The 24,338-nt window shown below is 61.9% G+C and overlaps 1 protein-coding gene across 10 annotated transcripts in view; it reads right to left on the bottom strand.

Annotated features, from left to right (window-relative positions):
- The window catches only part of TPCN2 (two pore segment channel 2), a 29,859-nt gene extending 5,882 nt beyond the window's left edge, over positions 1-23,977 (bottom strand). For 3 of the 10 annotated variants that reach the window (XR_004819399.1, XR_004819400.1, XM_035722730.1), the window contains exons 1-20: positions 23,789-23,977; positions 19,659-19,723; positions 18,865-18,941; positions 18,310-18,487; positions 16,602-16,718; positions 15,377-15,508; positions 12,766-12,872; positions 12,119-12,191; positions 10,813-10,915; positions 9,762-9,827; positions 8,944-9,008; positions 8,372-8,472; positions 7,664-7,745; positions 7,364-7,450; positions 6,440-6,559; positions 6,231-6,290; positions 4,485-4,613; positions 3,648-3,697; positions 2,203-2,302; positions 336-407 (exon numbers count right to left, since the gene is read on the bottom strand). Coding sequence is in view for 8 of the 10 variants with exons in the window: in XM_035722730.1 (XP_035578623.1) it covers positions 336-407; positions 2,203-2,302; positions 3,648-3,697; positions 4,485-4,613; positions 6,231-6,290; positions 6,440-6,559; positions 7,364-7,450; positions 7,664-7,745; positions 8,372-8,472; positions 8,944-9,008; positions 9,762-9,827; positions 10,813-10,915; positions 12,119-12,191; positions 12,766-12,872; positions 15,377-15,508; positions 16,602-16,718; positions 18,310-18,487; positions 18,865-18,941; positions 19,659-19,723; positions 23,789-23,900 (1,896 nt within the window). In the remaining 2 variants the exon portion in view is untranslated. Of the gene's footprint in view, positions 1-335; positions 408-1,563; positions 1,643-2,202; positions 2,303-3,647; positions 3,698-4,484; positions 4,614-6,230; positions 6,291-6,439; positions 6,560-7,363; positions 7,451-7,663; positions 7,746-8,371; positions 8,473-8,943; positions 9,009-9,761; positions 9,828-10,812; positions 10,916-12,118; positions 12,192-12,765; positions 12,873-15,376; positions 15,509-16,601; positions 16,719-18,304; positions 18,488-18,864; positions 18,942-19,658; positions 19,724-23,788 lie in introns of those variants that run through there. The other 7 variants (XM_035722731.1, XM_035722737.1, XM_035722734.1 and 4 more) reach the window with 7 other exon arrangements.
- Positions 23,978-24,338: the final 361 nt, after the last annotated feature.

Below are 24,338 nucleotides of genomic sequence, written 5' to 3'. Positions count from 1 at the left end.
AATAAATAAATAAATAAAATAAGATCAGTGTATCAGTATGACCCGCGATCCAAAATATGTGAAGCAATAAAAAGTGACCGACGGACCTCTGGCACGGAAAGGGAGCACGGTCGGGCAGCGCTTCCCGCAGACCAGCCCTGGGGCCCGCGCCCGGGAATGGCAGGGGGGCACACTGGCCCCCGGGGCCTACACAGCCCGAGAGTCACCCCTAACACAGGACCCTCCTTCCTCCAGAGCGGCCAGCCAGCCTCGGGCTCTGACTCACCGGAACCCACAGCGAGCTCCACTCGCGTGCCCGCCCCCCCCGACGGCCAGAGCCCACCGGCCAGACTCACCACCAGGATCCCGCCAAAAGCCCGCATGTTTCTGATCAGGTCCAGGACAGTACTAGCCACCACAGCCATCAGCTGAGGACAGAAAGAAAGCAGGGCCCTATTCTTCCTGGTCCCACTGAGGTCACACCAACCCTGCCCACTGCCCGGACCCTGACCTGGAAAGGCTCGACAGGACCGGTGAACTACCAACCCACACACCCGTACACGCACCCATGGCCGCCTGCCCGTAGGCACCCGAACGCGCACCGCACAGGCACTCGTAGACACACGCAGACACACACCATATACACTCACATATACCCCACACACAGACGCCGCCATCCACCCAGACGCAGACGTGACTCGATTCCAAGTCCCTTCAGTGAAGCCACCGCAGGCAGGAGCTCCGGTCACACTGCCCAGTGCCCAGTAGGGCTGGGTTAGCTCCCCTCGGGTCTGGAGGCTCCGGAGAAGCGCAGACCTGAGGTATCCAGCTCAGCCCTAGTGATCGGGTGTGACAAAGGGGCTCAGACACCCACCCAGGCACCCCAGCTACAGAGGGCTGCCCCCCTGACATGCAAACCTGAGCCCCAGAGAAAAGCTCTCCAATTAGCCCGTTTACCCCACCTGAGACGTTAGATCGGAGCCCTAGATGCTAACAAGTAGAAACCACCGTGCACACGTGTGCACCATTATGTGCAAGTGTACAGCATGCTCGTGTATGTACGCGTCACTGCATGGGGGCAGTTACGCGCGTGCGTGTGCATACAGCACGTGTGTGTGCAGGGTAGTGCACGTGTACAGTTACGTGTCGTGTGCACACGTGTGAGACTGTGCACGTGGTTCAGGCATATGCGTTCGGTGTATGCGTGTGACTTGAGTCTGTGACGGCGTGCCCCCAGTGTGTGATCACATACGTGTGGTTACACGTGCACACGACCGCGTGAATGTGATTGGGCATGCATGTTTATGTGTGGTTACGTGTGATCACGTGCCTGCCCCCAGCGCCCTCAGGCCACCTCCCGATGGGCAAGTCCGCTAGCTAACAGGGACCCCCGGACGGCACAGGGGCGCGGCTAGCTAACGGACCCCCCCCCCCCCCGGACGGCGCAGGGGCGCGGCTTCGCAGACAGGACAGACAAGCACAGGGGAAGGACTTGGCCACGCAGAGAGGGCTCTGATGTCCTTGGTTTCTTCCCTCCTGAAGAGTTCTTAGGAAAATGGACAGGAGAAGCGAACTCTACCTCTGTGCTGGGTGAGCGCGGGGCCTAAATGCCCTGCTGCCCCGGCTCCCCTCCCCTAAGGCTGGTGTCACTCCCTGTGGGTACCTGAAGAGAAAATGAGGCCTGTGGATGGTCACATGCCACCGGGACTGGGAGTCCTGCGGACTGGCACCCCAGCCAACCACATGCCCCACTCCTGTACTGGGGGGCCTGAGGTGAGTGCCTTGGCCAATCGTGCTTTTGCCCCTCATTACTACTAGAAGCCACCAAGGGCCTACATCAATGGCCTTTTGGAAACCTCAGGACGCCTGGGAACACGCTGGTTCCAAGGGCTCCGGCCCCTGCCCCTCACAAACACCAAGGGCCCCAAAGAGCACAAAGCCACCCCTGCGGCCGGCCCAGGTGGCTCACCCCTGTCCACCTGCGCTGGCCCTCCCGCTCCTCATCCATAAAAGCTGGGCTGGGCTGCTCTCAAGCTCCCAACTGCCCTCCAGCATCACCCAGCTGCAGTGGAGCGCTGGGGACACAGCCCAAGGGGACCAAGGTGGCCAGGGGGACAGTCCCGGTCTGAGTCCCTCCCTGCCCAGGCTCGGCCAGTCTCTAGAGCAATGAGGCAGTGGGAGTGGGACGGAGGGAGGACAGCCGGGGGTCAGACGCCCACGCACCTTCACGCTGGGGATGGTGCGCAGGAACCGGAACACGACGAGCATGTTCACCAGCCGGGCCATGTCCCACAGCGACAGCAGGCCCAGCATCTCTGGCTTCCTGGAGAGACACACAGGAGACGGGTTGGCAGAGCCTCGAGATGCTGGCAACCAGAAGACAAGGCGATGGCGTGTTCAGACGAGATGCAGAGAGCAAGTGGGGGGGGCGCGGGGAGGGGGCTCTGTCACGGGTACAGGACAGAGCGTGGACGGCCACACTTGCCAGCCCAGGACAGCACTGGCTATCATAACCCGCATCTTACACGGAAGACCGACCACTCAGGTTCCAGACGCTGCAACACCCAGCTCAGGTCCCAGCAGAAGTAGAAGAGGCCTGGTCCCCGAGCCAGTCCCCCGCCCCCCGCCCCCTAAGCACGATCCTATTTCACCCGTCTCTGGCCTCATCTCCTATGCCTATCACCTGACCCTGGCTCCTGGCCCCAGCCCCTGCCGTGACCCCAGCCTGTATCCCGGCCTCTCGGTGTCCCTCGGGGGCTTACTCTGCTCTCGTTTCTACTTAAGTAGAAACTCACTCTCACGCACAATGCTCGTCTGTGATTCTCAGACAGAAGTGCACGCTGGGTCTTCAGGGCACTTTAGAAACAAGGGAAGCTGGGCCTGCCGCCGCCAGGCCCTGACACACCATCGAGGACAGCACCAGCCCGACCCGTCTGCCCCACACAAACCCTTCCTGGCTGGCTCTGGGGTAGCTGACCCCAAAGCAAGTCTTTCAGCCCCACTCCCCACCTCCAGCACCTTCCCGGCTGCACCACTAGGACAGAAGACACCCAGACACCAGGGCGGCCAAGATGCCCGGGGCCAGCACGCACACTGGCTGGGCAGCTGTGTCCTGGGCAACGCCACCTGACAGCCACCACAAGCCACACTTCGAGGCGCTCTGGGACCCCCTGCCCCGACATCTATACTGCTCTACAGCCAGAAGCGAGGGTGGGGGAGCTCCAACAGCAGCCCCGGCCCCTGCCATCTTACAGGGTGGTAAACCGACGCCCGGAGTGCGAGGTGACAAGCCAACGTCACACGGCTTCCAGCCCTATTCCAGTGCTCAGGGGGCACCCCGGCCCTAAGCTGGGCGTCTCCACGCCCCAGGACACCGGGGGCCGCCTGCCCCATCCTGGTACCAGTGCTGAGCCTCCTGCCCTCTAGAGGCTTGTCCCCACTCTGGGAACACTACGGTTCTGACGGCAAGTTAGGACATGCTGCCCAAGAGCGAGGAGAGGGGTCTGCTCCCCCGCCCGCAGCCGGCCGTGCTCCGAGCCGCCTGTTCTCCTAACCCTCGGGCGCTTCGCCCTGGAGCCGAGCAGCCCGGGCCGGCGGCCCACCCAGCCCTGAGGCCTAGTGGGGCGCGGGTTGCTGTAGCCCCCCCCCGGCTCTCTGCAGTCACATACCAGCCTGGGTGTGGGAATCGGTACACGGCCAGAGTTGAGATCTCCAAAACCTTTAATTACAAAAGAAAAGAAGGCATCGCTACAGCAACGCCAGTCCAGGCGGCTTTCGAACGAGTTCTAAAGCTCGTGCGTGACACGCTCCCCCCGAGGGGGCTTGCGGGAGAAGTCAGAGCTCCGTCCTTGTTCCTAGGGGTTGGTTCCAAACCTGGGGCTTCCTGCGGCCGAGAAAGACGCTGAGGTCTCGGGCGCCAGCGGCCCGCACGTGTGGGGGGGGGACGCCTGCCAGGCTGGCGGAGGCCCGGGGGAGGCCCGGGGTGAGGACAGACCAAAGGCCCTTCTCTCAGACTGTCTTTGCTCCTGTCCCAAGGGGCCCACAGCTCCCAGCAAACACGAATACACGGGGCACCAGCGTGGCTGCCGTGACCCACACCACGCGTGACCCTCCACTCCCACGGGTTCTGGGGAAAGGGTGCCCGAGACCCCCTGCCCTCCCCCCACCCGCGGCAAGGTCCCACTGTCCTGAGGCCTGTGGCCAGTGCTGGTTAGCCGGCGAGGACTGTGGCCTCCTCCCGGGCCCCCCTCAGGGGCGGGAGGGGCAGCCTGCCCCCGCGACGCTCCGATGCCGTGGAAACCCAGCCTCCTATCGGCCCCCACTGGCCGCCCACCAAGCCGCTCATGCAGGGGAAAGCCAGCCCTCTGTCACTGGAGGCAGGAGCCCAAGCTCCTGGGCCCTCCGCTGCTGAGGGACAGCCTGAGACGGAACAGAGCGCGGAGCCGGACGCAGGGAGCACACCACCCACCCGGAGAGAGCAGCGGCCCGGGCGCCTCGGACTTTACCAGCAGCACGGCGGTGAGGAGCCCATCAAACACGTTGCGGGAGTAGGCCAGGTACCCCGGCAGCCCCAGAGCGAACACCTTCAGCAGCAACTCCAGCAGGTAGTACAGGATGAAGACACAGTTGAGAATCTGAGAGAGGAAAACAGGTACCAGCGTTCAGCCCCGTGTCACCCGCCCTCCCCTCACCTGCTCCTCGGGGCTCTCGGGGCTGCTCTTCCCGTGCCCACGCCCCTCACACATGGGGCGTCTCCAGCACCCCACCTTCCTGCTCCATACCCTCCCCTCAGGTGACCGGGTACCCCACGCTGGCTTTGGGGAAAACCGGCACGGCGGCACCCCAGCCCACACTCACCTGGCCCTCCATCTCCCGACCCCACGTCCCTTCTAGGCCTGCAGGACCCTGTTCTGCCACATCTCTCCCTCCCATGGCTGCCGCCCAAGCCCACGCCCCCAGTTCTCTGCCCCGACCCCTCCAGTCCATTCTCCATGGGAACGTCGGGCCGACCTCTAACAACGCCCGTGGGCAGTGGCCTCCCCAGTGGGCACCCCCGGGGGGTGTCGGAGGAGGTCTTAGCATTGAAGGTCACCACAGACTACTGGGTCACTGTCTTTTTTGAAGCCAGTCGGTAAAATACAGAGGGGCTCTCCCCTTAATGGGGGCCTCACGGCAGCCTCCCCCAGCGTGCACAGGGCCGCGGGAGGGGCACGTGGGGTCAGATGACCACTGCGGTCACCCCACCTCAGTGTCCAGTCTAAGTTCCACCTTCTTAGTCAGTGCTGCCTCATTCACACACGTGAAGAGGTCACCGTTAAGGCAGGAAGAACAGTTCAGACCCTGCATCATGAGCAATTACCAAGGGGCAGAAAAGGATGGGGCTCTGCAAGAACCCCAAAACCCCCATGCAGCATTCATGTGACCAGAAGTCTCTCAGAGACCATCACGCCGACCCTCATGCTTAACAACTACTGTTAAAAAAGATAAAATATAGCTCAACTGTATCCAACTTGACTTCATCGGAAATTAAAAACCAGCCGCCTCTACAGTGCGTTCCTCACGAGGAGGAGACTGAAGCTTTCTGGTGTCATCCGGGAAAAAAGTACAATGGAAATAAGAAATCTGAGAATGGGACTTTTCTTGAAGGATAATACAAAGGAATTTCAAGCATCAGGTCAGGAAAACCATTTTTTCCATTTTGATGCTACAATAAATCTACTCTATGTTTAATATGCACGACACACTGCGTCAGCTTTAAATCAGACAAGTCAAGCTTTTTCCTATGTAGTTAAAGAATATTTATTCACTTTCATCCATTTTAATATTGTTCACAAAATCTTTCATTAAAATAAACTTTAAAATACCTGCTTTGTTAGAGTTCCAGCATTGAGTAATGTGGAGGTATTGATGTTATTTGCTTAAAATCCAAGATGAAAAATTGTTTTTAAATTCCTAAGGAGTTTAACAAGACCTTGTAATGTTAAGAAGGGAGTTCACAGTTCCAGAAAGGGCTGAGAACCGGCGGAGAAGCAGTCAGGAAGGGAAAGCTCCAATCCCAGGGCCACACAAGCCCGGAAGACGCCGACAGCCCCACCTGCACCGCACCAGCCTCCCCGGGGCCGGCACCCTGTCCTCTGGGGGCACCCCACGATGTGAGGAGCGGCTCTGCACCAGAAGGGCCCCAGGGAGGAGAGGCTGTGCCCTCTCACTCCCGCTGCCTCCCGGGTCACCCGCGCGGCCCCAGAGCTCACCCCTAGGATGAAGTCGTCACGGTCCTCGGGCAGCACGTCTGCATCTACCACCAGGAACACCTGCAGAGCCAGAGCGGAAGGCAGCTCGCCCGCCCAGCCCAGTGCCCGGGTGCCAAGGCCATGGTCGGGGAGCTGGGAGGAGGGGAGGGGGCCAGGGGGCGGGCAATGAGGCACCTCCCATGTCCACACGAGGGCGAGCCCGCACTCACAGAAATGGACAGGAGGTTCCCAAGGGCGATGAGGTTCCCCAGGTAGTCAAAGTAACGGTGGCTGAAAACGAACTGGGCACTCTTCAGGAAGGGAGACAGGTACTCGGGCCGTGGTGGGGGCTGGGAAGGGAACACATGCGGGCTCAAAAACCTGAGCCTGCAGGAGGCTGTGGCTGTTGGGAGCCCACCAGTGCCCGGACCCCCTTACTCTGGGATTCAACTTTTTCCGACCTCTTCTCTTATCCCAGTCTGTCCGGCCTAACAAAATAATCCCAAATATGGAAATAGTCGCACACACTAAGATGTTCATCACGGTCATCTTTTAACACCAAAGAGAGCTAGAGAGAACATAAATGGCCACGGACTGTTCAGGTAAACCGCGATGGAATACGAGGCGGCCATCTGAATATACGCAAAGTGTTTACCACGAGACAAAGAGTGTTCTGTGAAAAAATACGTGAGAGTTACGCACTAGTAACTGAAAGCTTAACACAGAACAGGGCTCTTTGTGGACACAGTGCTGAGCTAGATGCCAAGGCCCATCTGGTGACTTTACAAATCGGTGTCAAGGACAAAAAACAAAGGCTTTGGACAAACTCAGGGCCCTCCTGGGGAAGGACACACGGAAGTAGGTAAGAGTTTGTCGGAAATAGATAAGAGTCTGTTGTGGAGACAGGGAAAACCCTTTGGAAAGTTCCTCTGGGTCAGACTTGGCCCAGGCCAGTCCCTGTGGTCTGTGAATTTCACAAGGTGGACAAAACCACCCCAGCTTCCAAGAGCCAAGCCATCTCTTTTCCCATTTACCAGCATAGGGGCCAGAATCCCTGGGAAGGCGAGTCCTGGCACTGATCATTAAGTCACGATCAACGCCGACAGGTACAGTTAACGTTCCCAGCTCACCCCAGGTGGCCTGGCCCCAGTTACCTCTTTAATCACCCTTTTGTCAAACTCATTGAAGAGTTTCTGAAACTCGTCAGCTGGTAACAGGTCGCCACCGTAGGAATGCACCTTCTGCAAAGGAGGGAAACACAGGTCAGCCGGGGTCAGAGGAGGAAGGGTCCAGGACAGGAGGGTGCACCGTCCCCAACCCCACCCGGCCTGGGCCAGCCCTGGCTGATCTGAAATGACACCCCTGCTGGACAGGGGCTGGTGCCGAGGTGACTTTCAGGCAGAGCCCAGAAGCATAGGCTGGGGAGGGGGCAAGGGGAGAGGGGACCCTAATACCTCCACGATGGCCTGTTTGTGGGAGCTGTCCAGCTGGACTTTCTGAAGCACCTGCAGGAAGTCCTGGGGCCTCACCCCGACTCTGGGGAAAAGACACCCACACCCCAGTGAGCCCAGCTAGCTCAGCGCACCGGGGCGCCCGCACCTCGGGCCGGAGCTGTGCCGCATGCGGCTGAGTGGCTCTGGGCAATGACGAGGGCCTCCGTGAAGGAGCCAGCCGTGGGCACTTCAGTCATCCCGTCACCTAAAATCCCCAGAGACCCTGCTGTTCCGCCTTCAGGAGGAGCATGCGGGCACTCAGAGGGGGCGCACGGTACGACAGAGACACCACAGGGAGGCTCACGAGCCACCGCGTGGGCACCTTCCACAGACACCATCTCCAGCCCAGGTCCCCCTGGTTCCCACACCCAAGCCCAGGGGCGCGGGAAGGGCGCAGGCCGAGGGAGAGGGCCAAAGCCACTTGGCCCTCACCAGCCCACGGTCTGCAGGGGTCATGAGGACAAACGAGTCAACTCAAGAGCACGACGGAACCCTGCAGCACCAGGGATGGGGCGTCCTCGTGATTCCGAGGCAGCGCTAAAATCAGGCGCCAGCCCACGGGGAGCTCAGCGGAGCGCAGAGTCGCTGCTCAGGAAACACTCTATGGAGCATCCGAGGGGTTCCCTCTCCCCTCAGGGAGAAGGGGGTCCCGGGAGCCCTGGCACTCACTCTTGACGGTGGGCTTCTCCCTCTGCTGTCATGGAGGAGAGGACCTCATAGGCGGCCCGGGCTCCCAGCCGCCTCCGGAACAGGGAGGTCTGGAAAGACTTCTGCAAGGAAGATGGCTCTGAGTGCTGGGGTTGGGCCTCTCCGGGCCGCACATCCCCCCACCTCGTGCCCAGTGCCTCTGGGGGGCGGCCTGCCCACCCACAGCTGGGGAGCGGGCCTCACTCTTCATGGCCCATGGAATTCGCTAAGATGGGTGCGTCTGCTCTGCACATCTGGGGTCCCCTGTTCTCCCACACGGTGGGGTGGGCTCGGGGCCACCTGCCCTGGAGCCGCGACCTCATGGCCTCCCTCTAGAGGACATGAACCCGGGGGGCTGTGGCGACAGCGCCCGCGTGGGGAGGGAGGATGTGGTGCAGGAGGGAGCCAGAGGGCAGTGCAGAGACCATGGGAGACCCCACCACCCACCCCCACCCCGGCCACCCCCCACTGCTGCGGCCACCCGGCCGGTCGTGCCCCGCTTGGCCCCCCGGGGCAGCTCCTCACAGACAGGCAGAAACAGCAGGCTGGCTCACCATCAGGTAGCCCCGGAACTGATTGTAGATGATGGCCGTCAGCAGGTTCATCAGGAACAAGCTTCCTTCAAGTGGAGAAAGCCAGAGTCAGTGGGGACACCACAGACAGAGGGCAGTCTGGAAAGAGAAAGTAGCATCGGGGGCCCAGGGCAGGGAGCGGCACCCAGGGGCCCAGAGGGCCCACATGGGCACAGCAAACCCACAGGTGCTGGTGAGAAGGGCCTGGACAATCGCAGAGCAGGGAGAGCCCATCGTTCCTGCCGCGTGCCTGGGGCACGCCAGTCAACACACAGGCCCCCCCGTCCTCATCTAATGAATATGCTGCCACCGGGCCTGCCCAGCCACGGACACTGAGCACGGAGGCCATCGGTGGTCAGAGACCGAAAACCACGAGGTGGGGCCACACTGAGGAGAAGTCCCAAGATCAGAGAGCACATGAGGCCATGGGGTCGGGAGGGCACGCTGAGGTGAGGCCATGGGGTCGGGGGGACACACTGAGGTGAGGCCACGGGGTCGGGGGGACACGCTGAGGTGAGGCCACGGGGTCGGGGGGACACGCTGAGGTGAGGCCACGGGGTCGGGGGGGACACGCTGAGGTGAGGCCACGGGGTCGGGGGGACACGCTGAGGTGAGGCCACGGGGTCGGGGGGCCACGCTGAGGTGAGGCCACGGGGTCGGGGGGCCACGCTGAGGTGAGGCCACGGGGCTGGGAGGACGCACAGAGGTTGGGAGGGCACACTCACATCTGAGCATTTGTGATCTTGCCATTGGGGCAGGCTCTTGTCCCAAGGGAGCCCTACAGATCTGTTGGAACTCACCTATCAGGGTGAAGACTATGAAAAAGATGGCATAGGCCCGGTTCTTGGAATACGCAGGAGTCATAACTGAGAGAAAGAAATTGGAGAAAGCGAAACACGCTCACAACCTCAGGCTCTGATCTAATCCCCACCGCGGCCCCGCCCCGTCTGCCCTCTCAACAGAAAGAAGGGCTCTGGCTGGGAGACCTGGGGGGCCTCCCTGCCGAACGCCAATCCTCACACCTCTGCCCCCACACCCTTGCAGTGGGGGACTCCTCCCTTACACTAAGCTGAAACCTGCCTCCCTGTGAACTCTCCACACACTGAAAGCTCAGCTCTCCCTCAGGACAGAGATGCAGGAGTCCCTACGACTCACAGGACATGTGGGGACAATGCTCAGGGTCCCACTGCACAGCTCTCCCTGGGTGTGGAAGCTGGGGGCTGCCCTCCCGGGAAGGTCTCTATCATGGGGGGGGTCATCCCTGAGCCCAAGATGAAAGCCACGAGCCAGGGTGGCCAGGCCACAGCCAGGCCCTAGAGGCCCGCAGCACCCCACCCTGGCCACCACCCTGGCCCACGCAGAGAGGCCCCAGCAGCAACCCCAAACGTGAGCACCACAGCCACCTAAGACCCAGGGCCTGTCACCTCAGGGCTGAGCCACACCCCACAGCCGGGCCTAGGTGCTGACAGGGAAAGTGGCTGGGCCTCAAAGAGGAAGCCACCAGGGAACCCGCCAACCACGCCACCATTGGTCACCCTGCTCATTCTCAGCTTCTCAGAGTCAGGAGATGGGAAAAGACCCGGCGAAGGGAACAGAGGAAAAAGGGAGGGAGTGAGCATAGGAGATGGGAGGAAAATGGAAGAAAGAGGAAAGAGAAGGGAAAGAAACGGGAAAGAAAAACAAGGAAGGAGAGAGGGAGAGAACCCAACGTCCTCCTTTTCATGCTCCACCCAGAGATAAAAAAGTCTTACACACTCCTGCCTCCCACAGCCTCCTGCCTCCCGGAGCCAGGTGCCGAGGCTCCGCGTTAACCACACCCGTGCCCAGGCCCTGTGCCCGCTCCTCACACACCGTCGGGGTTGTTGGCGGTGGTCAGCAGCACCAGGAGGGAGGTCAGAGCCTCCGGCAGGTTGCGAAAGTACATCAGCCTCTCCCGGTCCTGCCCGTCGCCCTGCTGAGAGTAAACGTGGCAGCTATGAGGGGCCGTCGGGCCTCTGCCACCCCCCACCCAGCTAAGGCCTGAAGCTGGCAGAGCTCCATCCGCCGCGGGGTCAGCATCCCCTAACCTGCACCTGCCCATCATTTCCCAGCAGACTCTGCACTCATGGCCAGACGGGACCTAACTCAGGGCCTCTGTGCCCAAGAGCCAGCGTCCAGGGAGGCCGCACACCCACAGGGACGCTGGCCTCTGAAGCGGGTCTGCTCAGAACCATGGGGAAAAGCCTTCAGCCGCCCTGGCTGAGAAACACAGAAAGAGACACGGCACATGCAATTAATTACACAACCACATAGACAAACACACACGGGCATACACAGACACACAAAGACAACGCACACCCAGCGCACACAATTACACAGACACCCACTCAAAAGAGAATTACAGACACAGGGGAGCTCCGGCTCTCCCGGAATCAGAAGGGACAGTCTCCAGTTCTCCCTCATGGACAGGACAGCCTGAACCCCCCAGTACTGCCGCAAACTCAATGGAAATCGGCCTTGGCTGACGCCCCGGCCACATTTCCAAGACAGAGATGCAGGACAGCTCCAACCCTGAGGACGACAGTGACCCCGGCCAGGACGTGAGGAAAGACACACTGGACCACAGATGCTTGGCAGGGGGGAAGGACGGGGACCAGGGTGAGGGGTGGCCAACACCCCCACACAGCAACAAGCCGCTAGGGGCCAAGAAGCAGGGAGGCGCGGGAAGGGGACCCAGGGGGAGGGCAAAAGCCCCCAGATGGAGAAGACGTGGGGGCAGGCACTGTGGGGCGGACGGTGGTGCGGTTCACCCGATGGCCCCATATGCCAGTCTGAGGGCGCCTCCATCTAACAGGGCGGCAGAGAAAGCTGGGTTAGTGACAGGGCAGGAAGGGGAGAAGAGAGGAGGGAGGGAAGGAGGGAAGGAGGGAGAGCGGGAGGGGCCGCCAGGCTGACTAGCCCTGAGCCCGGGAGGCCCCAGGGACAGGCACACGAAGACTGGCCGCTCGCAGAGACACCTGGGCTCTAGGTGGGCCCCCACTGACCCTGGTTACAAGGCTAGAGCAGGCAGCCCAGCCGGTCCTCCACCGCTGCAGGCCCAACAACTACCTGGAGGACTGGGCCGACCTGCCCATCAAGGCCCCGGGCGCCAGGCTGGGGACCGAGCAGAGCACCGTACCTCCTTGCCTGTGAAGAGCAGCATCCCAAACATGGTGAAGACGCACAGGTGGACCCCCAACAGCAGCAGGACACTGGGGAGACGGATGTGGGTACTCAGCACAGGACACACGCCCCACGCACCAATGCGATGGGGGTCTAGGGACAGCCGGCCCGAGCACTCGGGGAGCCCCCTGCCCCAGAGCCTGACCTGCACTCAGCTACCGGTCCTCCCTCCTAGGGAGCCCTCTTTCCTTGGCAGGGACAATCAGTTCCCCAGGGGCATTTTCTGGGGCCCAAAGGACCCCTGGACTCTCAGGGGGGAAAGGCCACATCCATCCATCTGGCTGGACGGTGAGGGGCCAACCATGTGAGCCACTGGAGGAAGGGGACTGGAGGCAGAGGGAGGCCAGGGGACAGAGAACTGGGGCGGGGTGGGGGGTTGGAAGGAGAGAGGGGGAGGTGGTCAAGGCCACAGCGGGAACGGAAGGGCAGCATCCACAGGGCTCTGCAGCTGTCGAGCAGAGGGTACAAGGCCACTAAGTGGCTGCCAGGAGGCCCCCGAACACCCACCCACTGGCTTCCCCAGGCCGGGGGCCCGCCATGCCCCAGGTCACAGTCCCGGCGCCCCCGATGGCAGAGCAGTGAGCCCTGGCACCGAGAGCGCACCTGGCCATTTCCGGCAGCGAAGACCTGATACACTTGAGCGTCTTCTTCATCATGGATGAGTTCTGCATCAAGAAAAAGGGGCGCAAAAGCCTACGAATCCGCAGGGGCTGAAAGACAGCAGGAAAGGGCTCTCCAGTTCCACCCAGGCCCAAGACCGGAGGTGCCCAAGAGCCCCCAAGCCCCACTCTGACCCCTCCCGGCCACCCGCTCACAGCCCCAACCTCCTTGTCCCCACGCTCGCCCACTCCGGCTCTGCATCCTCCCCCCACCCCTGCCAACGGGCCACCCTCTCCCGTCAGCCCTGCAGCCACAGCGCCATGGGGGGGGGGGGGGAGTCCACACCTCCCTACGAAGCTCCTCCCCTGCCCCCACCCCTCCCAGCTGCGGCCCCACCCCTCACGCACACACAGCTGCTGGGCCGCACTCTGCACCTTGCAGCGCCCGCCTGCAAACACACTCATACACACCCTCCATGTGCATGCCCTACACGTGCACACCCTCTGCACACATGCACACACAGGCCCTTGTTTCCTCCTTCCCCTCTTTCTTCCTGTCAGAACCAGAGCGGCCCTCCTGCCCCCACTGTCTGCAGGACCACCTAGCCTTAAGCGCTTCCCACTTGCCCCTCCACCTGCCCCCCACGTCCTTGCCCCTGACCCAGCCAGTCCTCCTGTCTGGGGTGCTAACCCCAGCCTCAGTGACCTCCGGGCCTGAGTGCCCAGCACCTTGGGCCATCTCCCCCGTACCTGACCCCCGAGTGCTGACGCCCAGAGCCCCTTCCTCTCCTGTGTGGCCTCTCGCCTTGGAGAACTTGTCAAGCCACACGGTTTGTTTTTTTTTCTTTTTTTTTCTTTTTTTTGGTGGTTCATATCTTTTATACAAAAACAGAGCTACCTGCTCTCTTGCAATCACCCCATCTCCTGGGCCGCGTGGTTTTAAGTATCATGTTTATGCTCCATGGCCCATCCCAGCTCTCGACTCGACTCCCGCCCCACTGGGCATCTTGTCTTAGAAGGCCAGCTGACCACGTCCCCTCCCTACCCGAGGCCTAAGGACTGCCTGGAGGCCCACTCTGGCCCGTCCAGGGGCTGCCACCCGCCATCCTGCTGGCTACAGCCCTCAGCCCACCCCTCTGGCTCAGCAGGCGGGCTGTCCCTGTCCCTCCCATGCCAGTGTAAATGCCACCTCCTCTAGCATGGCACCCGTGGCACTATGGGATGCCACGACGTATCTGGGGTTTCTGCACACAAGAGGGCTCTCTCACAACAGAACAAGGTCCCACCAGCACTGGCACACAGCAGACCCTCCGGGTTGTCCACACGATACGGGATCCCAAGGCCCGAGTCAACCTCCCTGGGCTACATACATTCTCAGAAGGGGGCCCAGCTCCCAGCACAGGACCAGAAAGCCCAAGGGAACAGCAATAAAAGGGACACTCAGGGCTCTGCGCACCCGCCCCCCCCTGCCCCCATGGGCTGAGGGACCAGCGTCCCCAGCTCACCCATAATCCGCTCACTGCCCTTGGATGGAACCTTGTCTCAGTGCCCATATACCGAGTCTCTTAGCCATCCCTCTAGGCCAAGCAGCGGCTGAAGGTCCTACTAGCCACACCCAGGGTCTTGGACCCTCACCTGTAATCAGACACGGAGCAGGGTGCAGCTCATACCTCCTGCCAAGAGCCTTCCCCATGCTGGGGCCACATCAGGGTCATGGACACAGGGACGTGCAGCCTTTATGAAGGATGGGGAGGAACCGCCACAGGATCAACACCCATGAGCAGCCCCTGGTGAGGCCCGCACAGAATCACAGCCCACCAACTAACCTGCAGATACCTTGTCTCCCAGGAGAAAGAGCCACAGCAGAGTCGTGACCATGGCCTACCCAGTGACCGGTAGACCATGTATGATGGGACCCTCTGGGCCACAAGGTAGAAACAGACAGAGGGACTAGGCTGGAGTAGGGGGAGGCCCCTGGTCCTCCCCGCCCGCCCTCCCTCCCCTAGGGCCTGTGTGAGTTCTTTATGACTGGCCAGCTGGCCACAGAACCTCAGGCCTGGTTTGGAGACGGTTCTGCCCAGAAGTGGACCACGTGCGGCACTACGGCCTCCATCAGGAACCGCCCCGCCCCCCCAACCCGAGATGATGCTGAAAGGAAAGCATTTTGGTGGCCAGGGTCCACCCTGTCTGTACCGAGAAAGGTAAAACTTCCTGCGCGGCGATCAGGGCATAGAAAGAACAGGCCAGACAAGTGGGGACAAGGTCCAAGAAGCACGCGCGCGGACGGGCAGAAGGAACGCCGAGACAGATCATGTCCAGTAATGTCCAAGCCTTGGCCCCCAAGGCCACCACAGATGGGCTGCCCTCTAGAAGCAAAGCTCAGCTCCGCTCACCCACCCAGATGTGGCCCCCTGGCAGCTGGGGGTGACTGCAATGGGCCCCGTCCCCCGGCAGGGCGCTGATCTGTCCTCACTGGACAGGCAAGCGTGTGCACCAGAGGCTCTGAGCACCAGGACAGAACCGAACGGCAACTCCTCCTCTCCCCAGCCCACAGTTCAGTGTCCTGCCGCTCTGGAAACGTCCACCCCGGGGTGGGTGTTGCACCGGGGACACACCGGAAGATTCATGAAAAGCAGGGTGGGGTGCCGGTGGGCGCGCACCGCTCCGACTGCCAAGGACCACCTGGGGTGCGGCTGCGCAGAGGGGCAGGGAGGTCCAGGTCGGGGATCCTGAGGCTCATCCAGAGCCTAACAGAAAACAGAAAAGACTAACAGAAAACTCCGGGAATCACAAAAGGCAGGAGCACCGAGGACGTGGACTGGCCAAGAATGAAGGTCTGGGTCCCCGTTCAAGGTGAAGAAGCCAGAGGAGCCGGGGAGCCAGCTGAGCCCAAGGGTACAGGGACCCTGAGCAGGAGGAACTTATAAAGATCAGTCAGGGCCGCAACCAATAACAACGCAAGTCTGAGGAGCCGTGCGCGGCTTTCCTGGCGCACTGCACAGACGCGGGTTTGTACCCGTCCACGAAGCTCTTTCCTGCGCGGAAGTGGGAGGCGGGCACTGTGCCGTCCATCCTCCCCGCCGGCTCCCCTTCAGCAGCTGCTTACTCCTGCCAGGGACGGCAGCGGGGAGCGGCCGGGAGGCCGGAGGGGGAGACGCGACTGCTCCCCGCTGACCCCTTGCCGGCCCCAGGGCGGTACCCACGCCGGGGGCTGCCAGCCTCCTCTTCCTTCAGCACTGCCAGAACCAAGCAGTCTCTGGAGGGGCCCGGGGGGATCTGCACCCCTCCAGGGCCCGGAGGGCGGGGCGCCGGCTCTGGGTCCCCCGCCCCGGAGCTTCCTGCAGCTTCCTGCCCCACCGCCCCTGCCCTGCCCCTGTTCTGTTTGGCGGTTACTCAACACCTATTTAAGCTTCTGTGTGAATTCTCTTGGCTAAAGCGCCCAATGGGCTTGTGTCCCTGACTGGCCTCGGTGGACAAACTTTCTTTCCCCGCTTCTGTCCTATCCAGTCACAGGGCAGTGCGTCTGGGTGGGGGGCAGGACAGGACACCGGGCTGACACGGGCTTTTTCCCACTGCAGCCCACCCAGGGCTCCGGCCACGTGGCCAGGGCAAGGCCCCAGGGCAGCAGGGGACCCAGCCGGTCGAGGAGCTGAGCTAGAAAGTGGCGAGGCAGGGATCAGGAGTCCTTGTGCCCTCCCCAGGCCTCAGCGTCTCCTTCTGCAAGATGGGACAAGGCCCCATGGCCAATGGCTGACTGAAATGCTAGGAGGATGGGCAGGGGGCAGGGGGCAGGCCACCCAGAGATTCCTGCTCCCACCTCCAAGCTGCCGCACTACCTACCTCCTGGCAAACCAGACTCAGCGACACGATCCAGTCCATAAGAGACACGACCAGCACTGCAAGGTAGGCCAGCAGCCAGAGGTTCATCCGGAACTGGGCCCACCCAACCAGGTAGCTCTGCAAGAGAGGTGGCGGGTGAGGGAGCGAGCGGGTGAGCGGGCAGCCCCACAGACACCAGCCCCACAGCCAGCCCGAGGTCATCAACACGCCTGGGTGAGGCTGGGGCAGCCAGAGCAGAGAGCGCTTTGGCGAGCGGTGTGGTCTCCACGTGACTTGGGGAGCAAGAAGCTGAGCTCCCCGCCCAGCCTGCTGGTGACCTCGGACAGCCAGTGATCTCAGGCTCAGCACTTAACCACTCCAGCCCGCTTCCACCTCGGTAACAGGGTCTGAGCCGCCCCGCCCATCCCAACCACCAGTTTAGTTTATGCCCAGGAACCATTCTAGAAAAAGCCATTCTGGAAAAGGGGCTTTGCCAATTGAAGCTCTAACACCCCACATGGTCCGCTTCTGGTTAGGGCTGGCCCACACCCAGAACCGTCTATATACCAGGCCCGAGGGACGCCTGGGTGGCTCAGTCAGTTAAGCGTCTGCCTTTGGCTCAGGTTGTGATCCCAGGGTCCTGAGATGGAGCCCTGCATCGGGCTCCCTGCTCGGGGGGAGTCTGCTTCTCCCTCTGCCCCCTCCCCCCCCCGCTTGTGTGCACTCTCTCTCTCTCAAATAAATAAAATCTTAAGAAAAAAAATCAACCAGGTCCGAGGTCTTCCTCTGTGGCCACGAGCCCCACAGACAGCAGGGGAATCCAGAGGTCATTGCGTGCAGATAAAAATGTACACTCGCTCTAACTTGTGAGACTTCCCAACGCACCAACCGTTCAAAAAATACTAATGAGAACTTCTCAGCAGTTTCAGTTCCAGTTTAAAAACCCCCAAACCTCCTAAACGCATCCCGGGCTAAAGAAGAAACAATGCAAAGCTGCCCAGGGCCCTCGCCCACAGCCCTCAGCGTCAGCAGGACAGCCCAGCAGGGGCCGGGCAAAGGCACCCCTGACTCTGGGGACAGCCCGCCTCAACGGTGGCCAGCCGTGTCCCGAGGGCCCAGCACTGGAACGCTGGAATCGCTCCTGTCTGACAAAAGGAATCATGCGTGACCCACAGCCAGGCCCGGCCTCTCAGCCCCTCAGCGTCTCACTGGGAAGCCATTAAGGCTCTGAACCTCCGACACGGCCCAGAAGCTCAAATGAGCAAGGCAGGGCCCACCTCCAGCTTCTGGAAGGACTCGGGTCAGAAAGAATCTAGAGTCAGACACACAGCACGTGGCAACAGGCCCCTTTCCGCCCCACGCCCAACTCCTCCTGTGTTCCTCTTCTCGTGGGGGCGGGAGGCTGGGCCCTGAGAGAGACCACTGGTCCTGCCTTATTCTACTGGGGTCTCTCCTCACAGGGGCACCGCCAGACCCTTGGCCCCCCGCAGAGATCCCACAAGGCCGTGCACCTGGCAGGGCCGAACCCAGACGCAGTTTGGTCTGGAGAGGGCGGAGAGCTGACAGAGCCTCTGCTTCACCAACCAAGGCCTCTGCTCGGAGGGTCAGAGGGCACAGTCAGGGAAAAAGGAAGCTAGCTCCAGGAGAATAAAAATTAATCAGGAAAGCAGCGGACAGGCTGGGAGGGCACTGGCCCGTGGGCTTGGGCACCTGACGGCGCCCACCTGACCTTCACAGAGACGTCAGCCACAAAGACCAGCAGGCAGAGCACCTCGACGCTCTCGGTCAGGCCACAGGGTGGATCCCAGGGGGCCGAGCGGTAGCGGACGTCTGCGGTGCTAGTGAGCGAGGAAGGGGTCTCAATAAAAGCCAAAAACAGGATCAAGAAAATGGTGAAGCTCAATATCCTGAAAAAAAGAACAAAAACTAATGAAAATGCACGAACCAGCAGGGCTCTGGGCCCAAAACTAGATCTGCAGGCAGGGGAATGCCTGGGATGACAGCAGAACAGACTCCATGGTTTCAAAAGGACCCCACGCCTCCTGCTTCGTGCCCGCTCTCGAGTGGTCAGATAGCAGTACTCAGGTCAAAGCTCGATGGCCATGGCTGAACCTCATCACCGGAAGAGCCCCTCTTTCCTCGGGCTGGGCTCCTTTCCAGGAAGGAGGGGAAAGCGGCTCCTTCTCCACCTTGGGGAGGGGAAACCTGCCTGGACCCTGAGGCCGGCCTCCCCCAACCCAGCCAGGCCGCAGGAACCCCCCACTGCACGCCTGGGCCTTCTCACCACTGGCACGTGTTTGAGTAATACAAGCGGTAAAGCCACACCGATCTGGCGTCCATGCGGTGGTTAATGGAGCGATACTGAAAGTGAACATCACACAGGGGAGCGTGAGTGGGGGTCCCCTCGGAGCGACACAGCATGGCCAGCCACAGGCCGGGCACCCACTGACCCCACGACAGGCCCCAGGCAGGGAGACGGGCCGTGGACCAGAGTCCACTTCCACGGCACACGTGGACAAAGGGCTCTCGCGTGACCCTGTGGGGCACCCGAAGCCTCCACGGCCCTGCATGGACACCCACTTCCAAACGTACAGCTGTGCCCACTGCCTGCCTGTGAGGCACCCCCTGCTATACAAGGCCCCCACCACTCTCACTCTCCAGGCCACCCCCCAGCCTAGCCCCCCACATGGTTCCATTGCTCCCTTCCATATTCTATTTCCCGAATTGAGCCTGAGTGTTGTTTTCCAGCAGGGGACGGTCTGACCATCTTTGGGCATCTCTCAGAGGACCTGGGACAGGCAGGCACACGACAGGCCCTCAGCAGGTGTAACTCAACAAAACCAGTGACTGATTCTAGGACTCAAGGGAAGAGCACCCAGCGCCCACCTGCTTTAGGGAGGACTCCAGGCGAGCCGTGCCCACAGGCCCCATTATCACTTTATGATGACCACACGGGCCAGCCACCGAGGCGCCGGCCCCAGGACAGCAAGGAGGGGACCAGCAGGGCAGCCATCACCCAGCCCCCACAAAACGTGAAGAGGAGCCCAGGCCCAGCCACTGGGAGTAGGTGCTGCCCACCTGGATCGCATCTTCGATGAAGACAGCAGCCTGGTCAAAGCAGAGATCCCGCCTGGACCGAGCGCCTGCAGGCAGAGAGAGCACGTCAGGAGACAAGGCGGATCACATGACACTCACCGGCTACAGGACCACTGAGATCAAGGAAAGAACCTGGAGGCATTCTTCTCCAAGGCCCTGCAGTGAGAGGCCTTTCGCCCCGCAGCAAGTCCGCACAGGAGAGGGCCGCCCAGGAGGGCGCCGCAGGCCCGGCCCGGCACACGGAGCGTGCTCCATACGCGGGCAGCTGCGGCCCCCTCCTACCGCCTTCACACACCAGCACCCGGGGGTGTCAGGGCACGGGAGGCCGGATAGGGCCCCTGGTGGGCCCCGGCAGGCTCCCGACTACGCGGGGCCTTCAGGACACGTCAGGCGGCTGGAAGCCTCATCCCAGCACCCCCGCCCCCTGCCCACGGAGGAGCCATAAGCTGCACACTAGGTCAGTCCCTGCAGCCTTGGGTTCCGGCCACTGCTTGACACGAAGGGAGAAGAAAGGCATGAGGAGGGCGCCCGCCTGGGTGGCTCAGTCGTTAAGCGTCTGCCTTCGGCTCAGGTCATGATCCCAGGGTCCTGGGATCGAGTCCCGCATCAGGCTCCCCGCTCCTTGGGAGCCTGCTTCTCCCTCTGCCTCTCTCTCTCTCTCTCTCTCTCTCTGTCTCTCATGAATAAATAAATAAAATCTTTAAAAAAAAAAAAAAGGCATGAGGAGACGTGGCTCGCAGCAACAGAGGAACCCCATGGCCCGAGGTCCATGCGAGAGGGTGCAGCCCAGGCAGCCCGGGCCCCAGGCGGGGAGCAGAGCGGCACGCAGCCCCCAGCACCCCCCAGACCAGGGCTTAGAAACGAGGGGGCAGCTGTTTCTGCTGAAGATTCTACTTTCAGCTCTGGTCCTTTCGTGCCAGCAGCAGTTCACCTCGTACAGAGAGAACACTGCTACGTGCATGCCTCCAGAGCAGAGGTATGGAAGCCCAAGGCAGTGCGGGCGGGCGGTGGGCGACTGCCTACTCTGCCCACCACCCCCAGGGAAGCAGCTGCCCCTGTCCTCAGGGCTCCTACCACAGGGTCCCGGGGGCCAATCAGGGACGTGGGGGACCCTGGACAGAGGTAGGAGGCAAGACTCCAGCCTGGCTCTGCCATCACATTGCTGTGTCGCCCAGGGCAAGCGCCCATCTCTATCTAGGCCTCAGCTTCCCGCCATGTACAACCTCCATGCTTGCCCTGAGGAGCCCTAAAAGTTCTCCCAGGGAGTCTGTGAGGATGGTGACTGCCTGCTTCCCCTGACGGCATCCTGGGAACTGTGATCAGACAATATACTCTGGTCTACTCCCTGCTGTACCCACAGAGCCCAGGACCGTGCAGGGCTCGGCACACAGTGTCCTCAAAGCTTCTTTATGGAGTGAGTGAACAGCCCTGACGGGAGGCTGCGGGGCAGGGTGGTCTGAGGGCCCACAAGGGACCCCATGTTACCCAATCCCGGGATAAGAGATGAGATCGCCACCTGGAGAGATCTAAGGATACAAGCTTCTGAGACAAGAAGAGCCTGTGGGCTCATTCTAGGCCCAGATGCGGGGTGCAGCTCATGCCCAGGCAAGCCATCACAGGCCAGGGGCGTCAGGCACCCTGGGAATTGCCCAGCACACACCAGACCTCTGGCCGGGGCCGCAGGGCACCAAACCTCAGAAAGGCCACCCCACCTGCTTTGCAGCCCCTGACACCAGCAGCCAGGGGCACCCTGTCACAAACCCTTGGTCGTGAACATGTCACAGCTTCCCGCGAGCCCCCAGTGCTCCTGGACAAAGTTCACACTGTCCCCACCTGGCACTACAGTGCCCACCTCACCCACTCACCCACCCGTCCTGCTTCCCCCTCCCTACGCCCTCCACGCTGCTCATCCTGAACTTGGCAGAGCCAAGTTCTCCCAAGACTCCAAGCCCTTACCCAGGCTGTTGTCCCTAACAGGAGTACTGTCGCCCAACGTGGTAGTGCCCCACCCCGGGTGGCAATCAGCGGGCACACCAGGTCGGAGCATCGGGGTAGAACGTCTGCCGCAGAGAGCAGAGGACAACAGGGGCACAAACACCGCGTCCCACACCAGCCTCCTCTCCTTCCTGTTCCAGGCTCCACCCTGCACGACCCGCCTAGGGCCCCGACCAGCTCCCTGATGACCCTGGGCAGGTCCCTGCACCTCTGTGCCTCAGTGCCCCTCCTGGGTCATACACGACGGGACAGATGTGCAGACTGAATGGGCTGCTGTAGCTATCTGCTGCTTTTATTCTAGAAGCCCCTTCCATGGTATGGTGCTCCCTCGTCCTCTGACTTTTCCATAACCAGAAAGAGTATGACTCCCTAACCAGGAACAAGAAGAGGAACAAGAAGAGAAAATACCCTCGCTCTATGGCTGATGAGGTGAGGCTGGGTCAGAAGGACCTGACTGCAGGGTCTGCGGGGCACCCAGCAACACAGTCCCCCCACCCATCAGTAGGAGGATCCGACTGCAGGACACACAAACTGGGTGCACAGAGCCCCACCTGGGAGCCCCCACAGGAGCTTGAGGGCAGACCAGCCATTCTCAGTCCCCACCACCCCCGGGGGCCAAGCAGCCTAGCCAGGGAGACTCAGAACAGAGGGTGTCCCCTCATGTTCTCAGGAACCCTCATGGAGGACATGGCATCCAGACAAGGAGCCCTTGCTCACCGCCCACACTGCCTGGCCCTGGCTCCTACCTTACACTGCAGGTCTCATGTGCCCACCGTCCACTTGGCCAGGACCGAGACCTGTGACAATCACGGTGCGCTGCCCAGAACGGCCCTCAGCACCAACTGCACCAGCTCTGCCACCCGGCCAGGTCCTGCGCCGAGGCATTCCCAGCGTTCTCTCCGAATCCTCACAACACCCCTCAAGTCAGCCCCTCTGACTACCTGCCTTTTATTAAAGCTCAGAAAGGTCAGGCAACCTGCCAAGGTCACACAGCCAGAAGGGGCAGCACCAGAAAGGCACTCTCACCTCCAGACTCAAAGTCTGCATGCCCTATGTCCCTTGCCCAGGGACCCGTGGAGCCTGGCACGGGTTGGATGGAGAACTTTCTTGGGGACAGCCCCTGAGATGCACAGGCAGGTGGCTGCCCCCCCCCCTAGTTATCCCGTCTCCTGTCAGGAGCCCGCCACCCCCCAGAGTCCACGGATGGGCACACGCTATGGGCCCCTCCCAGACAGAGGAAGAAAGCAAGTCCAGAAAGCGAAAGTGCTCCCGGAAGGAACACCCAGCACGACACCAGCCGCAGCTGCACCAGATCCCAGGGCTGACCCTGGACAGGTCCTGGAGACTCTGTGGGCCTCGGTTTTCTCCTCTGTAAAATGAGGCTGAAGCCCTTCCATCCCTAACCCAGTACTCAACCCCCTTGCCGTCTGCCGGAGACAGATGGACTCCACCCTCCGGCCCTCCTCGGGATTCAGCAACTTCTCCGCTGGTAAACAGGAAGGGCAGGAGGGAGCTGCAGAGGGCAAAGGGAGGAAGCTGCCCTGGTCTGGGGAGGCCTGCCCCAACCCCAAACTGAAGGGGGACCAGCCTCTGGGGAGACTCCAGCACCGAGACTGAGAGAGTAGACTGAAAGAACTCCTAAGTCTACTCCCAGCTGGGCTTGAACCCCACCGCAGCCACTTCCTGGCTGTGGTGACCTTGGGTAGGGGAACGCCCCTCTCTGTGCCTCAGTTTCCCCCATCATAACCGGGAGGAAAACGGAAGTGCTGCCTCCTAGGGTAGGGGCCACCAAGGCGATCCGCGAGCCCTGGGTCCACCCGAGGCCCATCGAGGGGGCTGCACGGGACTGCGGGGCGCGGGCGGCCGGCTAGGCGACGCCTCTCAGGCGGCTGGTCAGAGGCAGGGCGCGACCCTGCAGCGCGTGGCCGACCCTGGCGCCCGCTACCCCGCAGGGTGCAGCCCCCCGCCCTCCGCAGGGCGGCTCCCCTCGCTCCCCGCGCCCGCTCAGACCCCGGCCCGTGGGACGCGCCCGCAGCGGCGACAGCGAACGGCGCGGAGCCGGCAGGACCCCACGCACCACCCCCGCGGCCCGCTCCCCTCCCTGGGCCGCCGCTCACCAGGGCCGCCGCGGACGCTGCGGCAAGCGGCTGAGCCCTCCAGGCAGTCTCGGCCGCTGCCGCCCCGGGCCCGACTCAAGAGGGGCTCCGACTCGGCCCGGGAGTCCGCCATGGAGCCGCCGCGGGGCAGCCAGGACCCTACCAGGAGCGCAGGACGCCGAGCGCGAGCTCTAACGCGCAGGCGTGGCGTCCCCGCCCCTGGAGGTCGGGAGGAGGAGGTGACGGCACTGGGACGTTAGGGTATGCCCCTTCGCTACCAGCCAATAAGAATGGAGGGTTCGCGTGGAGGCGGGGCTCTCCAGGGCCCTGCCTCTCGGGGGGAGGGGCTCTAGGGACCCTTTAGGGCTGGGAGGAATGCCTTCCCAAAGAGCGGTGTCAGCAGCTCCTGGGCACGGGTTTGAAAGGCAGATTCCTCGGCCCTCCCCGAACTGCTGAATCCGAAACTCCGGGCAGGGCCCAGGAATCCGGGTTTTGCTTGTGAGTGTTGGGTACGTGGGGGTCACGACCAAAGGACATCCCCCGAAAATGGAACTTGAGTTTACCCTCTGGT

The sequence above is a fragment of the Zalophus californianus genome, chromosome 11 (assembly GCF_009762305.2).
Source record: "Zalophus californianus isolate mZalCal1 chromosome 11, mZalCal1.pri.v2, whole genome shotgun sequence".
Taxonomy (NCBI): Eukaryota; Metazoa; Chordata; class Mammalia; order Carnivora; family Otariidae; genus Zalophus; species Zalophus californianus.
This window is presented reverse-complemented; position numbering and strand designations above follow the sequence as displayed.